We start from the raw sequence: 17,990 nt of genomic DNA on the forward strand, positions 1-17,990 counted from the left end.
TAGGCGTTTGTCTTGCGTCTATGGTTGATTTTGTCTCTCATAAACTGTCCTCTCATGTAGGCTTTATGTGCTAACCACACCGAGGGTATCTCACTAGAAGTGTTTACATTTGTCCGAAAATATTCAGTAATGTCATTTAGCATTTGTGTATGAGTGATGGGATCTATGAGACGCGTTTCATCTAGTCTCCATAAGTAGGGTAGAACTGGGGCAGAGGGCCATTCCAAGCTCATAGAGACAGATGCATGATCGGACCAGGCTATTGTCTGTATGTTTGCATCCCTAATCAGTGATATGCTTTTATGTTCTATGAACCAGTAATCAATTCTAGAATATGATTTTGCCGGGTTGGAGTAGAATGAGTAGTTGCGTGTGGTCGGGTGTAGGAAGCGCCATATGTCAATCAGTGTGAGTTGTTTTAAAGTGTTGTTAATGGAGTGTCTAGTACTTTTAGTAGTGGAGCTAGAACCTTGAGAACAATCAACCGCAGGTAGTGATGCAACATTAAGGTCTCCCCCAATATTAGAATCCCTTTCTGTACTTCTAGTATTTTATTTCCCACTCTTTTAATGAATTGTGCCTGTGCTGCATTAGGAGAATAAATATTGGCCAGGGTAACCCAATTATTAAACAAGGTTCCTACTAGGATGATGTACCTGCCCTCCTTGTCTGTGTATTTGTCTATTAGTTGAAAGGGAGTATTTCTGTTAAATAGTATCCCCACTCCATTCGTCTTTTTCTCGTGTGAATGAAGGAAAAGGGTTGGGAATTCTTTGGATTTAAAGGTGGGTTCTTTGTCTTTTAAGAAGTGTGTCTCTTGGACAAATACTATGTTCGCCCCCTCTCTCTTGAACCAATTAAGAGCTATTGATCGTTTTGTGGGGGAATTGAGTCCCTTACAATTTTGTGATATTAAGGAGATGTCCCTGTGTGTAGCCCCCATTACTCTATAAAGTTATGTGTGTGCTTACCCTTATCCCAATTCTCAATGGGGTGATCCTTGCATGTGTGTCCCTCGCTTACCCTGTGGAGTTCATCTTCAAACCTAAGAGGGATGTCAGCCGTCAATTTTGTGAGTATGTTAGTCGCTGTACAGTAGGTCCTCGAGCATTGGAAAATAGAAAGAAGCGTTAGAGACTTGGTTAACATCAACACAAATAAAACAAATAACCTGATAACAATACAAAACCAGGGATTTATAATCCCATAACTAGACTCTGTCCCGAAGGAGGGAGTCGTTGGGGAAATAATTCAACCAATTAGGTTGGATGGCAACCCTAGGGGTGTGTTCCTAACTTTGAAACATTAGCATACGCCTTGCAGTAGAATACTATAAGACATTAACTGTAAAACAACATTGTTAGCTATGAACAGAAAGCAGTGGGATCACTCTGGAATCTGACATAACAGATACATTTATATCTCATTTATAATGGATTGTGTTGTTATTGGATTCAAAGTTCCTTAAACATATATTCTCTGTTATTAGTCAATAACCGGCTCATCATTTGAAGCAGTCTGTGCTGGTAATGTCTCTCTTTGTCTCTTCTTGGGTATTTTCTGCCATTGATGTCTTTGAGGTTGTGATTGTGTGGAGTCTTTTCTTTGAGTAGTATTTTTGGGGGATTCCAATGCGGGGAGCAAAGGGGGAGGGATGTCCAATGATTTACAGAACTGTTCCAAATCATCTGGGGTCCTGTATGTGTATATTCTGTTGTCTTTCATGACTTTGATGCTGAATGGAAACCCCCATCTGTAGGTCAGACCTTGATCTTTTAAGTGGATTGTGAGAAACCTCGCTTCTTTCCTGTTCTGAAGCGTGATTGGGCTCAAATCTGCAAGGAATTGAAGTTTGTTCCCTTCTATTTGAAAGGATTGTTGTTTCCTCGTAGAAGTCATAATTTTCTCTTTATCTGTGAATTTGTGGAAGCGAAGAATTACATCTCTGGGAGGTTCGCCTTCTCTTGGGGGTGGTCTCAAAGCTCTATGGGCTCTATCTAAAGGTACATCTTCCATGGTGGGGTCCCCCACTAGGTGTTTGAAGATTTTTTGTAAGAAGTTTTGTAGTGACTCTGAGGATATTTTCTCTGGTATTCCTCTTATACGTATGTTCTGCCTTCTCCCTCTGTTGTCCAAGTCCTCTAGCTTAGTGGTGAGGAATTCAATCTGAGATTCCTGTGTATGAATTTTTCTCGTAAGCAGATCTAGAGTAGAGGTAGTTTCTTCATCTTGTTCTTCCAGATAAGCTACTCTCCCACCCAGCTCCGCCACTTCTTTTTTAATCCCAGAGAGACCATCTTTCATTGGAAGAAATTAGTAAGATCTGCTCTGGTGGGAAGTTCTTTCAGGTCGGCTCTGGTGACAGGGGAGTCCCCACCCTGGGAAGCTGTATTTAAGAGTTCATCTTGTGATTGTTGTGAATCTTCCCCCTCTGCAGTAGGGGATGTTTGTAGTTTTTGGAAAAATGTGCTCATCTTGGTACTTGGTGTATTGGATGTTTTAGTGATCTTCTCAGATCTGTTTAGCCTCTTTGTTGCCATTGTCTGCGTTTTATTTGCTGCTTTTTGTTGTACTTAGCAGAGAGAGAGAGAGAAAAAGGAAACTTTATTGCCTCTTATTTAAACTGAAAACGCTTACTGAATGCTGCTTGTCTTCGAATGGCAGTGTTAGTTTCTTTTAGCGGACTGCAGAATTGGCAGCTTCTTTTGCAGGAGATCCCTAATGATAGTTATGTAATGGAGGCTTTATGTTTTCATAGGGGTTGTTTGCTGTGTGAAACAGGAAGTCTTTTAAAGAAGAAAAAAAAAATGGCACCTCCTATGTATTTCAGTTAAAGGCCTAGACTATTATGAGTCTCAAAGGATGAAGCAGTTTCTTTAAGGCCTATATCTTGTGGTAATCTCGCTATCCACCTCCCACAAATACTTAATTTCTTTGCCCAAAATATGAAGATGAATAAAACTCCAGATCAGGGGAGTCGCTCTGTCAGTTAGGCCAGGCCCCAGAAGGCTGATTAACTTCTGTGCAGCTTTCTTGTTAAGTTAATATCTTGCTATATCCCTTAATATGTCTGCTGATTAGTGTAGCTCATCTCCCATCAACCTTTATTATCTCTTATTTTAGTTTAAGGCAGTCCGTTTTCAAGCTTTGTTAAGCCATTTCAGGGGGTTAAGGTAAACAGGTTTTCCAGGTCCAAGTAACAGGGGCGCTATACCGTGTGCTGTCCGGATCTGTTTGTGTGCCTGTTTGAGAAGTGTGGTTGCGTTCACTCACCGGGCTATCACTCTGTAATATGCTCACCCTCCGTTGTTAGCTCTGGGCCTCTGCCGCGTCGCTGAGCGCTGTAAGTGTGAGGAAGCTGTTTGGGGTTTCCCAGGCAGCGCGGCAGGGGCGCGTGTTTTCAGGCTGTTCAGGTTGATTTAAGAGACTTTACATATCGGCTTTGCCCTTCTGCTGTTCACCGCTCTGTGCCCTGTCCTTTCCACTGCAGCATATTTCAAATTCAGGCTTTAATAAAGCATTTTATCCCCTGGGTGCCATACTAAACACGGAGCATCAGAATAGTGCAGCCATTTCAAGGCATGGTCGGCTCCGCCCCCCCATATAAATAAAGTATTATATGTGCATTTATAATATCCCCACAGCTCCTATAGGTTTAATGGGAAGGATTCTTCTTTTTTTTCTTTTTTTTTTTGGTCTTTATTAACAATGGAGATCGCAGGCATAAAGAATATATAGGGGTTTTGTGGGAGTTTGATGGGCATTCTATGGGAGTAATTTGTCTTTTAAAGGGGAAACATTAATGTGAGTTTGTAATATTTAAAGCACTGTCCTCCATAGATACTCCTTTTCAGCCAAATCAGTCTCACCAGCTTTTTAGTGGTAAGATTTACCAGTGTGTGAAATGTAGTTAATGTACAATAAAACTAAGTTTACATATGCTTTATTTGAAGTGTTCCTACATGTGAAAATGCCCCCCTAAATACCGGGATATGACTGAAACCTGTCAGGCTTTTCCTTTAACAACAAACTATGTTTATAAGGTTAAATACATTTCACTTACACATAATATTTAAATGTGGTAAATTTAATAAACAATAGGCAATTACAATAAGAGTAAAGGAAGCGTCTGATATACAAGGCTCTATTCGTCTAACCTGTCTACACTATAAACTAATGCCTGTGGGTGGGTGCATGCAAAGAAAGCTGAAGTCTGTCCATTACCTTTTGTTGTTATTTGTCCTTCCTTTTTCCTCTTTATCAAGCTGCTTCTCAAAACATATTTATAGCCAAACAGCCACACCACGAAGACAGTCCCAGCCAATCAAATTAATTCATCTTCTGGTTTATAGCAATTCATCTGTTGAGTTAACTGCCTGTAGATGTCACTGTGGTCCAAGAAATGAGTTTTCCTAATGCCATCTGACCTTAGTGACCCATCTCAGGACTGACCTTATCTGAGTCTTTTTGAAGATTTATGATGCCATTGTCCTGTCCTGTGTGCTTTGAAGCTTTATGACATTTGATTTTCTGTCCTGAGGAAGGAGAGCAGGTCTCACCTGCCTTATCTACATTGGATGGTAGCCATTGATCCTTCTGTACATGCCTTGGGTCGAGTTGCTTGATATTTCTTTTAGAAACTAGTTTATTCAAAAGGGTTAAGCTTTTCTTACTATAGCAAAATGTGATTTTCCAGTTATACAGTTATTACACTACACAGAAACCGTTTTTTGTTTCAGAGAACTCACAGTCTTTGTTGTGTAAGAAAACTTCAAATATAGCTTTCCCCCGCCGAGATCACAGAGTAGTGGTCGTCAAGATCACAGATTAGTGGTCGCCAAGATCACAGATTTGTGGTGATGTGGGTGGACTTTTGTTAAAGCTGTGATCCCTGTTGTTTCCTATGGGAAACACATAGACACTCGTTGGAACAGAGAGGTTCAGCCTACTTTTTTGGAATATATCACCAGATCCCCATATTGCGAGACTGAAGAGGCCATTAATTCATTTTCTTGTGGGTCTGATGATGTATTGATAATCAGGGCCTTGGTCTCCATGTCACTGAAATTAAAAATAACTTGCTATGCCGAGGTTCCATAATATGCAAATATGTAAATTTATATGAGAGTTTTTTTAAAATAGAATGGGACAGGTAGCTAATAACCAGGACTGTCCTTGGAAAATTGGGACATCTGGAAGTTAAAAAAAAAAAGTGAGTTTTAAGCAAGTTCCAAATATATGTGAGGGTTATTACATTCAGGTTTATGGAAATTCAAATTGCAATTTGTATTGCAACTATTAGGGAAATATCCTTGCCCAAATTAAACTTCCCTAACGCAAATAAGAAATACTTTTATTTCACTCTTGTTTTTAATAGGTACAATTTAATTCTATCACTGTGATTTATAAATATGTAAATAAAAAGTTAAACTTTAAAATTGACTTCTAAAAGTCCCACAGATATGTATTTCTTCTTTATTTTTAGAGCTACCAAAGAGGATTTTTGAGCATGAATTACTATCAGAATAAAGGGATGTTCTAGTCAAAATTGAAATGCACCTTATAGTGAGATATGTGTCATTGTTGGCAGTCTGTGCAGGCAACAACTGGCCACTCACATGTATATAACTCATGAAAGTATGCTCCATTTGACTCATGCACAGTAAAAGCTTTTTTTTTTGGGGGGGGGGCTGCAAATATGCATCTAATCAAATTTTGGATGTACTTAAAGGGACATTACACTACTGGGCACAACTTCAATAGCATGCTTACCACTAACCATGCTAATGTTTCCATCATGTGCATGCAACTCTTTTTTAAAGCTGTTCTCTCTTATTTTAACTTATTAGAAGCGATGGTGAGCGAAGATCCACATCTTCATACTGGGCACAGCCATCTTGGAGCTTAGGTATTCTTGCACTCTGTCACCGAAGAGGTGCACATTCACAGATCAGTCACATTGTTGTGTTGTCTTTATGATGCACTTCAACTAAACTGCAGTAAACAATACAGCTGGCAAAAAGCTTGCAGCATCACTGATATGTGAATAAGCCTGACTTGTGTCACCGGATGCAAGAATACATAAGATCCAAGATGGCGGCACCCTGTATGACGATGCTAAGCTTCACCAACAGGCACATGTAATGAGTTAAAGTAAGAGAACTGCTCTGAAGAGATCTGCAGGAGCAAAAGCAATAGCACGGTGAGAAGTAATCCTGCTACTGTAATTTATCAAATAAAATGTCCCTTTAAAGGGACATTGTACAGTAGATTGTTCTTTACATAAATGTTTTGTAGATGATAGATTTGTATAGCCCATATGGGAGTGATTTTGTAACAATGTATAGATTTGATTATTTTTTAATAACATTGTGCTGATTTTCAGACTCCTAACCAAGCCCCAAAGTTTTAGATGTATACGTGCGTTTACAGACTCCTGCTGGCTCCTATTTGTCTAATCTGTCTTTTCATATGCAGGGAAGTGGGAGGGAGTGTCTGCTATTAATTTTTTGACAGCCCCTTTTAAGAGAAAACACACAACGTTTAAATGTGATTACATGAAACAAGTGTTAGATAAAAATATATAACTATAGTTTCATTAACAATCTGCTGTGAACTACTTATTGTAAAATTATCACTTAGAAAAACATTTTGATTGTAGTTTATCATCATGACTTAATATCTCTTTTCTTCTCCACAGGTTACAAAGATGCTGGCGGTAGTGGTGATTCTTTTTGCATTCCTTTGGATGCCCTACCGAACACTGGTTGTTGTGAATTCTTTCCTTTCCCACCCCTATATTGAAAATTGGTTCCTACTTTTCTGTAGAATGTGTGTTTACTTAAATAGTGCAATTAATCCTGTCATTTATAATCTTATGTCTCAAAAATTCAGAGCTGCTTTCCAAAAACTCTGCAAGTGCAAGAAGAAGCGTTCAGAAAAGCCTGCCAACTATGGTGTGGTACTTAACTACAGTGTTATCAAAGAATCCTCCAATGGGGGAAGCCCTGATCATTTTAGCACTGAGCTTGAGGATATTACTGTGACAGATACATATTTGTCTGCAGCAAAAATGTCCTTTGATGATACGTGTTTACCATCTGATGCAGTGTTCAGTAGAACATAGCTAAATATCTTACTGTATACTTGTCATGAGAGGAAAGGGTGGAAGTAAAATGACTTTGCTATGTAAATGCAGTAGGTTTCCTAATATATTAACATTTTAAAGAAACAGAAAGAGACTGTGTTCTGTAATTTGACCCTCTTATTGTGTTCTCAGTGACTTGTTATACCCTTATACCCAATGCAGAGTACAAAGATTTAGAATTATTTTTGGAATTAAAATAGCTGTGTTTGCTCTTTGAAACCACCACCTAAGTAACATTTAAATTCCTAAGTATTACCTTTGTGTATAAAGAGAGCGAGATAAGATAAGCACTGAGCAGAGCTGCTTTTTCTGCAAACTCAGACCATTTTAATGGGCTTTGTGGAGGTTGGGGTGCTGGATGGACTATGCAGGTTAAGGGAGGAGGTAGAGGGGAGTGGTTGGGTTCCTTGTGTGGGCAGGCCAGGTGGTCTGGGGGGGCTACAAATGCATTCCAACCGCCTCTATTTGGCTTTTGCAAGTTAAACAATTTACCAATAGGTTTGTGCTAATTCCTCTTTAGAATTCTCATATAATTCTCCCTTCTATTATTGGTGAATGATTTCCCCTTTGTGCACCTGTATTTAGGTTCATATTACCGTTAGTTGCTTATAGCAGGTGCTGCAGTTACTGACAGAGGATGGGAGTGGGGGTACTTTTGAGATATACTGCTTAGCTTCAGTGAAGAATGAACTGCTAGTCTATGTCCATCAAGCTGTGCTCACTGGTAATGTTATAAAGTCATATACGAGATAAAATGGGGTGCAGAGGAAATATTATAGACAACGGATACACATCCTGTGAAAGGCGGTGGCAGATACCTGACAACGGGAAGATAAGAGATGAACAAATCACAAGACCAGTAGCTGTAGAGATATAAGGCATGATAAGATTTTTTACTGATGTATGCGTTTTTCCATTTTTTTAACAAGTGCTTCTGTTAGTAAAATTATAATATTATTCACGCCTATTTTTGTGCTATTACATATTGCGATGTAAGCAAATGTTCGGGGGCCCAGGACTTTTTATCAGACTATGAGACTGATAGTGTCATGAACCTCGATAGAATCCATTGTTGTTGCCAAGAAATGCAGAAACAGATATATCAGGCTCAGCCTGGTTTCCTTTACTTTTAAAAAATAGACAGAACCACAGCATGTTCCTGAGAACAATGGGCTGTGGTTTCAATGAACAAAATAAACTTTTTCAAATGCAAAAATTAACCTAAAAGAGTAATTTCTAAAATATTTAATGCTACACAGTAAGTACAACAAGTAATTGAGATCAATTTAAGGGGAATTTTTTTATGAAACTCAGTCGCTTTAAATATAACAGCACATCAGTATGTGCCACGTTTGCTACTGTTGCCAAAATTTGTATTCTGGTCAATTCAACTTCATTTCAGTGACATAGCTTCAGTTTAGCATGCAAAATTTATAAATGACATTAAGTGATGAAAATCATGCAGTCCTATCAACTCAAGAGACTAAATACCTTCAGATTTACTGTTCTGATTTTGAAAACTGCATTGGAAGGAACATATTACCTATTACATATATATTGCCTATATTTATTTTATCTTAAAAATGATGAGCAGATGAAAGCACTATGTTGATCATTCTTTTTAGTCTAAGATATTTTGTGCTTTCTCTAGCTTGTCTAAAAGAGAAAAATTCAAATACATTACAGTGCTTTGATTTTTGAAAAATAGATGTTCCTGTTTTATTTTTACTCAATATTATTATCATTAATTTGTACAGTGCTGCCAAATTCCTTAGCCCTGGAATTGGTTTCTATAAACTTTTCTTTTTTCTGTGGCAGTTTAAAGGGACACTAAACCCACATTTTTTTCTTTCATGATTCAGATAGAGCATGGAATTTTAAGCAACTTTCTATTTTACGCCTATTATCAAATTTTCTTCATTCTCTTGCTATCTTTATTTTAAAAAGGAGAAATCTAAGCTAAGGAGGTGCCCATTTTTGGTTCAGCACCCTTGATAGCGCTTGCTTATTTTCTATTCCGGCTACTTTTTGATCTTTGGACCAAAACTGATTAGTGTATACATTGGTGTCCGTTGTTTACAAACATTCACTTCCTGTTAGCTTCTATTTAATTTTAAATAGCTTTTCATTAAAGTGATATAAAAGCCAAAATTACATTTTTATGACTCAGATAGCGCATGCAATTATTAGAGAGTTTTCAATTTACATCTATTATAAAATTTACTTTGTTCTATTGGTAGCCTTTCTTAAAAAGTATACCTAGGTTGGCTCACATACAACAATGCACTACTGGAAGGTATCTACACTCATATGTATCTTTTCAGTGGCTCAGGAGATGTATTCAGTTGTGCATTGCTGAATTTTTACTATATGTTTACTCCTTTGCAAGGGTTAAACATGTTGACCCCAAACTCAGCACATTTATAATAATAATAAAAACAAAGAGACATAACTGGGGTGTAAAAAGGCCGCAGCCCATGTTTATTAACTATTTGATAAAATAACATTAACCATAAGCCAATATCTTTCTTATTTTAGTGCTAGCCTCCCCCATAACCTCATGTACCTTCCAATTGGCTCCAAACCAGACACATCCACAATTCATAATCTCTCCCAAACCCAGGGACGTACCATTTATACTCAAATTATGCCAAAACCGAGGCCAGCACCCTGCCACAGGTGCAACACCTCACTACTAAAGAAAGGGAGGGAGCTTTTCTTTCCCGCTCTAAATTGACTGAAAACGTAAGCCCCGCCCCTATTTCAAATCCCTTTCTAATACCTCCCACATATTAAAATCAGCTCTACTGGCTTCGATAGGGGTCAAAAAACCCTCAATTCAATTTATTCTTACAGGATTGAATTTATGCGCATTGATAAAATGTTCTCCACACTGTAGAATATTTAAATTTTGCCTTTTTTTATGTCCCTTTCAAGAGGTTTCCATGACAAAAATAAATACACATGTTTAAAAGTTCCTCTTTCATACAAATAATAGAAAATTGTAATAGTAAAATTAAATACTATACCCCTTAAATATCACATGCTCCTTATTAAAAATCACATATATTTGCTAGTTAGATTTTTTACTGCTGTAAATATTACAATTTTCCTATGCCTGCAAAAATCCCACTTCCTGTCTTTTCTTAGGAAGTGTACACAAAGTAAATTTAAAGGGACAGTCAACACCAGAATTTTTGTTGTTTAAAAAGATAGATAATCCCTTTATTACCCATTCCCTAGTTTTGCAAAACCAACACTGTTATATTAATACACTTTTTACTTCTGTGACTAACTTGTATCTAAGCATCTTCTGACCGCCCCTAATCACATGACTTTTAGTTATTATCTATTGACTTGCATTTTAGCCAATGCTATCTATATGGCCTACATGAGCTTGCTCTCCCCTGCTGTGAAAAGTAAATAAAATAGAGATGGCCTTCAAGGGCACTAAAACTTATTTTGTCAATATTTAAACAACTAATTCAACTTTAAAATATCCATCTACACATTATTTTTAGACTAATCTTTTCTTTCTTTTCTTTCTAGCAATTATTTAGGCCTAGATTTGGAGTTTGGCGGTAGCCATGAAAACCAGCGTTAGAGGCTCCTAACGCTGGTTTTAGGCTACCGCCGGTATTTGGAGTCACTCAAAATAGGGTCTAACGCTCACTTTCCAGCCGCGACTTTTCCATACCGCAGATCCCCTTACGTAAATTGCGTATCCTATCTTTTCAATGGGATTTTTATAACTCCGGTATTTAGAGTCGTTTATGAAGTGAGCGCTAGACATCTAACGACAAAACTCCAGCCGCAGGAAAAAAGTCAGTAGTTAAGAGCTTTCTGGGCTAACGCTGGTTTATAAAGCTCTTAACTACTGTGCTCTAAAGTACACTAACACCCATAAACTACCTATGTACCCCTAAACCGAGGTCCCCCCACATCGCCGACACTCGAAAAAAATTTTTTAACCCCTAATCTGCCGACCGCCACCTACGTTATCCTTATGTACCTCTAATCTGCTGCCCCTAACACCGCCGACCCCTATATTATATTTATTAACCCCTAATCTGCCCCCCTCAACATCGCCTCCACCTGCCTACACTTATTAACCCCTAATCTGCCGACCGGACCTGAGCGCTACTATAATAAAGTTATTAACCCCTAATCCGCCTCACTAACCCTATAATAAATAGTATTAACCCCTAATCTTCCCTCCCTAACATCGCCGACACCTAACTTCAATTATTAACCCCTAATCTGCCGACCGAATCTCGCCGCTATTCTAATAAATGTATTAACCCCTAAAGCTAAGTCTAACCCTAATACTAACACCCCCCTAAGTTAAATATAATTTACATCTAACGAAATTAATTAACTCTTATTAAATAAATTTTTCCTATTTAAAGCTAAATACTTACCTGTAAAATAAACCCTAATATAGCTACAATATAAATTATAATTATATTATAGCTATTTTAGGATTAATATTTATTTTACAGGTAACTTTGTATTTATTTTAACCATGTACAATAGCTATTAAATAGTTAAGAACTATTTAATAGCTAAAATAGTTAAAATAATTACAAATTTACCTGTAAAAGAAATCCTAACCTAAGTTACAATTAAACCTAACACTACACTATCAATAAATTAATTAAATAAACTACCTACAATTATCTACAATTAACCTAACACTACACTATCAATAAATTAATTAAATACAATTGCTACAAATAAATACAATTAAATAAACTAGCTAAAGTACAAAAAATAAAAAAGAACTAAGTTACAAAAAATAAAAAAATATTTACAAACATAAGAAAAATATTACAACAATTTTAAACTAATTACACCTACTCTAAGCCCCCTAATAAAATAACAAAGCCCCCCAAAATAAAAAAATGCCCTACCCTATTCTAAATTACTAAAGTTCAAAGCTCTTTTACCTTACCAGCCCTGAACAGGGCCCTTTGCGGGGCATGCCCAAAGAAATACAGCTCTTTTGCCTGTAAAAAAAACATACAATACCCAAGCCCCCCAACATTACAACCCACCACCCACATACCCCTAATCTAACCCAAACCCCCCTTAAATAAACCTAACACTAAGCCCCTGAAGATCATCCTACCTTGTCTTCACCTCACCGGGTATCACACCGATCCGTCCAGAAGAGCTCCTCCGATGTCCTGATCCAAGCCCAAGCGGGGGGCTGAAGAGGTCCATGATCCGGCTGAAGTCTTCATCCAAGCGGGGCAGAAGAGGTCTTCCATCCGATTGAAGTCTTCATCCAAGCGGCATCCATCCGGAGCGAAGCGGCAGCATCCTGAAGACCTCCACCGCGGAACATCCATCCTGGCCGACGACTGAACGACGAATGACGGTTCCTTTAAATGACGTCATCCAAGATGGCGTCCCTCGAATTCCGATTGGCTGATAGGATTCTATCAGCCAATCGGAATTAAGGTAGGAATATTCTGATTGGCTGATGGAATCAGCCAATCAGAATCAAGTTCAATCCGATTGGCTGATCCGATCAGCCAATCAGATTGAGCTCACATTCTATTGGCTGTTCCGATCAGCCAATAGAATGCAAGCTCAATCTGATTGGCTGATTGGATCAGCCAATCGGATTGAACTTGATTCTGATTGGCTGATTGGCTGTTAGTGTTAGGGTTAGACTTAACTTTAGGGGTTAATACATTTATTAGAATAGCGGTGAGCTCCAGTCGGCAGATTAGGGGTTAATGTTTGAAGTTAGGTGTCGGCGATGTTAGGGAGGGCAGATTAGGGGTTAATACTATTTATGATAGGGTTAGTGAGGCGGATTAGGGGTTAATAACTTTATTATAGTAGCGCTCAGGTCCGGTCGGCAGATTAGGGGTTAATAAGTGTAGGCAGGTGGAGGCGACATTGTGGGGGGCAGATTAGGGGTTAATAAATATAATATAGGGGTCGGCGATGTTAGGGCAGCAGATTAGGGGTACATAGGGATAATGTAAGTAGCGGCGGTTTACGGAGCGGCAGATTAGGGGTTAATAATAATATGCAGGGGTCAGCGATAGCGGGGGCGGCAGATTAGGGGTTAATAAGTGTAAGGTTAGGGGTGTGTAGACTCGGGGTACATGTTAGAGTGTTAAGTGCAGACGTAGGAAGGGTTACCGCATAGCAAACAATGGGGCTGCGTTAGGAGCTGAACGCGGCTTTTTTGCAGGTGTTTGGGTTTTTTTCAGCTCAAACAGCCCCATTGTTTCCTATGGGGGAATCGTGCACGAGCACGTTTTTGAGGCTGGCCGCGTCCGTAAGCAACTCTGGTATCGAGAGTTGAAGCTGCGCTAAAAATGCTCTACGCTCCTTTTTTGGAGCCTAACGCAGCCTTTATGTGGACTCTCAATACCAGAGTTATTTTTATGGTGCGGCCAGAAAAAAGACGCCGTTAGTTTTTTGGGTCGTTACCGACAAAACTCCAAATCTAGCCGTTAGTGTTTAATGTCCCTTAAAATGAGGTGAGAAGTTATAACCATCAAAATGATTTTAGGGAAAGTTCTAGAGTAATGAGAACCTAGGATAAAACAATCATTAGTTGTTTGCTTAGAATTGTTGGTTTATATTTGTATTTTGTTCAGAGCAGTCTATTAATATTTAGGCCTCTGTAATGGTCAGAAAATATAGAGCCTGTGTATTGTACTTTGCTAACAATATCCCATCATTTATCAGTCACCAAACAGAGCATTTTTTCATATTTCAGTAAAGTCCACAAAGATGGTGTCTCTATCAATCAAGTATCCTCATACAGACGTATTGGATTGCGCAACATTATTTATTTTTTTATAATACACTCAATTTTACCTTCTTTTTTGTTTTTAAATAACTAAAAAGAAAACACCCCAAATATATTTGTTTTTATAGGATTTGATAAACCCACTTAAAATGAAAACACTGATGAATGTTATAATAAATTATTTTGAACAAAGTAATATTTTATACCCATGTCATGTCATTTGTTTTATTAAAATAATATTGATGTGTTTTTAAAAAAAATTTTGTCTGAGACCTTGTAACCTAACATATTAAATATGTATTTGTTTATTTAAGGGGATACAAGATAACATTTAATATAAATCTGTGTTTTCAAAGTTAAAGTGAATGTAAATTTTGATGCTAAAGTGCCCGGTTTTTAAAAATTCGATTAAAAACAGGGGCACTTTAATTCATAACAATTTACATTTTACTCCTGTTGTGAAAAAAAACTTCCCTTTGAATTTTGACAGCCGCTTCAGCTTCCTCCGCCCGTCGCAAGCCTCTTCCTGGGTCTAAAATTATGAATCTGGCTTCCTCCAATCACGGCGTTGAATCAGACACTGATTCCCCCGGGGGGGGGGGGGGAGACGTGATTGGAGGATGACCGATCCGTCATTTGTGATGTCAGAAATGGCTTGCGACGACCGGGAGAAGCTGGAGCAGCTGTCAAGTTTAAAAGGAAAGTTTTTTTTTTCAACAGGAGGGAAATTTAATTTTTATGAATTAAAGTGCCCCTGTTTTTAATTGAATTTTTAAAAACACTTTAGCATCAAAATTTCCATTCACTTTAAAGTAAAGACATCTTACAAAAAAGTAAATTTCCATGATATCCAATTACAGAAACTGTTTGTATTTATTAGCTTGCATTTGGGTAATTATGAAATGCTGATATATCTGATAATTCTACATTTCCTATGGGATAATTTCAATTAAAGGGACATTTTAATAAGATTTTAGTAATAAAATTCTACTTGTCCCCCTAAAGCAAACAACAATATTTTTTATTCAGAAGTAACAATTCTTAACTTGTTTCGTGCCAGTCCCACATCCTCCATATATTTTAAAGTGACACTGTACTTTAAAATTAGTTTCCCCTTAGTGTGTTCCAAATTACTTGTCATACCTATTGTAGAGTATTAAATGTATAGGAAATTGTTCCTTCATGATTATTTTTGTGTTTGAAATAGCTGGTTTTGTTCAATAAAAACATCAGATGTTGTTCTCAAGGATTTGCTTAACAATGGGCTGAGCCTGTAGGTAAAGTAGACCTGCCAATGTTATCTATGTCTAAACATACAGCCTAATAGGTATTGAAAGGCTAATTATATTTTGGGGTTCGATGAGCATGACCTGCTATTACAGATTCCTCAAACTGGGAAATGCATTTAGTGCTGTTTACTTAACTGTTATACATAAAATACATTAGTTATACATATTTTTTAGTGCAGGTGAGGTGGTGGTTTCTACAGGCAATATCATCTGTTTCAAATAACAAAATAAAGGTAAATTTAAGGTTTGCAAAGAATTTAAATATATTCCATCAGGTAAAACCGAACATTGTAAACACTAAAGGAGTGCAATGTCTCTTTAAGGACAAACACAAGTTGACCCCTCATACAAATACAAGATCACCAGCACTTAACTAGCATTTGCAGGGTCCAAAATTATGTTCACTGCTCTTACTGCCATAAGAATTCCTCTTGCTTTTGGACTTATTTAGTGAAATTTGGATTTGGAAATCCTAGAAAATGTGAAATAATGTAAAAGAAATAAAGAACATTTTTTATTTACTTTTGGTGGGGCAAGTGTATTTAAAGGGACATGAAACCTAATTTTTTTTTCTTTCAGGATTTAGGTAGAGCATACAATTTGAAACAACTTTCCAGTTGTCTTCTATTATCAAATTCTCTTTGTTCTATTGGTATCATTTGTTGAAGGAGAAGCAATGCACTACTGGTTTGTAACTGAACACATGGGGTGAGCCAATGATTATCATTATATATATGAAGCCACCAATCAGCAGCTAGAACCTAGGTTCTTTGGTTCCCCATGAGCTTTCTTCTATAAACCTTTTAGCAAAGGATAACAAGAGAAGGAAGCAAATTAAATAATAGAAGTAAATTGGAAAGTTGTTTAGAATTGTATGCTCTGTCTAAATCATGCATGTTTAATTATAGCTTTACTGTCTATTTAAGTGCTGTTTATTAAGGTTTAAAGCAATATAATAACTGCAAAATCAGAAATAACATGATAGGAGGTAGCGATAATCAGAACGTTGCTTATTTTATTTCATTATATCAGAAATAAGGCTACAGATAAAGCCTGAAAAGAAGAAATAAGGATGATAGGTTTTATTCCTCTCTTAGGGCCACACTAATTCAGGGGTCACCAATTGGAACTACATTTCCTATGATGCTCAGACAGCATAAAGAGTGTCTCAGCATCATGGGAAATGTAGTTCCAAAACATCTAGGGGCCCAAGGTTTGCTGACCCCTGCGCTAACTCAACACCGCATTAGACCTACAGCTCTAAACCCGAAGGTAGTTATAAAAAGTTTACATTCCAATGTTCTTCACATAGAAGAATTTTTATTTTTTTTTAAATATAGGCACTTACCCTTCAGTTTTTTCTCTATTTGGAGATTTTAAGAAGGAATCTACACAAAAAAAAAAAAAGTAATGGAAATGAATAATTAGAGAACAACAGCAGAATTGTATGTTTATTCAGATAACGGTGTCAAGATTGGAACATGTCTCATCGATGAAATCTCTTAATAGTGCCATTTGGTGCATATTCTCTAATACAATTCCTAGAAAGATGAAAGATAATAGATTTCAGATCTTGCAATAATAACTTCCTTAAATGCTTTATTGAGGTATATGACAACTGCATATGTAAGTTTAATGTAAATATTAAACTTTGTTATCAGGTAGTCCTAGTGCATGTTATTTTGTGACATTTCATTTCTAATAGCTGAGCTGCCCAAAGTTGGTCATGAGTTTTAAGAGGATATACAATAATTATTCATATCGTAATATGATGTTATAATCAATAGAGATCACATTTTAATGGATAATTTCTAACAAAGCCTCCACTATAAGAATTACATTTAAGAAAGTGCGTATTTCAGCCAATTCACATTACTTTTAAGGAAACCTAACCCTCGCATTTTGGAAGAAGGATAAGATTATAACACAGAGATATCTTGTATATCAATCTAAACACCTATAAAATTTCCAATGTATAGTTCCACCCAACTTTATCAAACACCTTTTTAGCAGTCAACTTCTCTGTCTCTCCCTACATATATGGAAAAGAACATAAAAATGTTCTTTAAATATTAAGATTATTTGAAATATCTTGATATTCTCTAACATGCTGCAAGGAATATTATATAAGTATTAAACACATTGAGGCCGATTTATCCATGTCTGGCAGACATCGCTGAATGCTGACAGCATACGCTGTCAGCATTTAACATTGCACAAGCAGTTCTGGTGTCAGCCGCTAGCAGGGGGTGTCAATCAACCCCATCGTACACAATGATGTCCGCAGCCACCTGAAGGCTCGCGCAGAAACAGGGGTATTTGGCCCCATTCGGAGCATGATAAATCGACCCCAATGATTCTAAGGGGCCTATTTATCAAAGGTCTTGCGGACCTGATCCGACAGTGCGGATCAGGTCCGCAAGACCTCGCTGAATGCGGAGAGCAATACGCTCTCCGCATTTAACATTGCACCAGCAGCTCACAAGAGCTGCTGGTGCAACGCCGCCCCCTGCTGACTTGCGGCCAATCGGCCGCCAACATGGAGGTGTCACTCAACCCGATCGTACTTGATTGGGTTGATTTCTGGCGATTCCTGTCCGCCTCATCAGAGCAGGCGGACAGGGTTATGAAGCAGCGGTCTTTAGACCGCTGATTCATAAATGGTGTTTCTGGCGAGTCTGAAGACTCGCCAGAAACACGGGCCCACAAGCTCTGTTCGGAGCTTGATAAGTGGGCCCAGAAGAGATAAGGCTGAAAATACATTGTGCACTGC

The 17,990-nt window shown here is 37.7% G+C and overlaps 1 protein-coding gene across 1 annotated transcript in view; it reads left to right on the forward strand.

The window, feature by feature from the left end:
• The window catches only part of TRHR (thyrotropin releasing hormone receptor), a 145,044-nt gene extending 137,918 nt beyond the window's left edge, over window positions 1–7,126 (forward strand). The window contains 1 exon segment of the mRNA XM_053715926.1: window positions 6,701–7,126. Coding sequence (XP_053571901.1) covers window positions 6,701–7,126 — 426 coding nt within the window.
• The last annotated feature ends 10,864 nt before the right edge of the window (window positions 7,127–17,990 follow it).

Source organism: Bombina bombina, chromosome 5 (genome assembly GCF_027579735.1).
Source record: "Bombina bombina isolate aBomBom1 chromosome 5, aBomBom1.pri, whole genome shotgun sequence".
Lineage (NCBI taxonomy): Eukaryota > Metazoa > Chordata > Amphibia > Anura > Bombinatoridae > Bombina > Bombina bombina.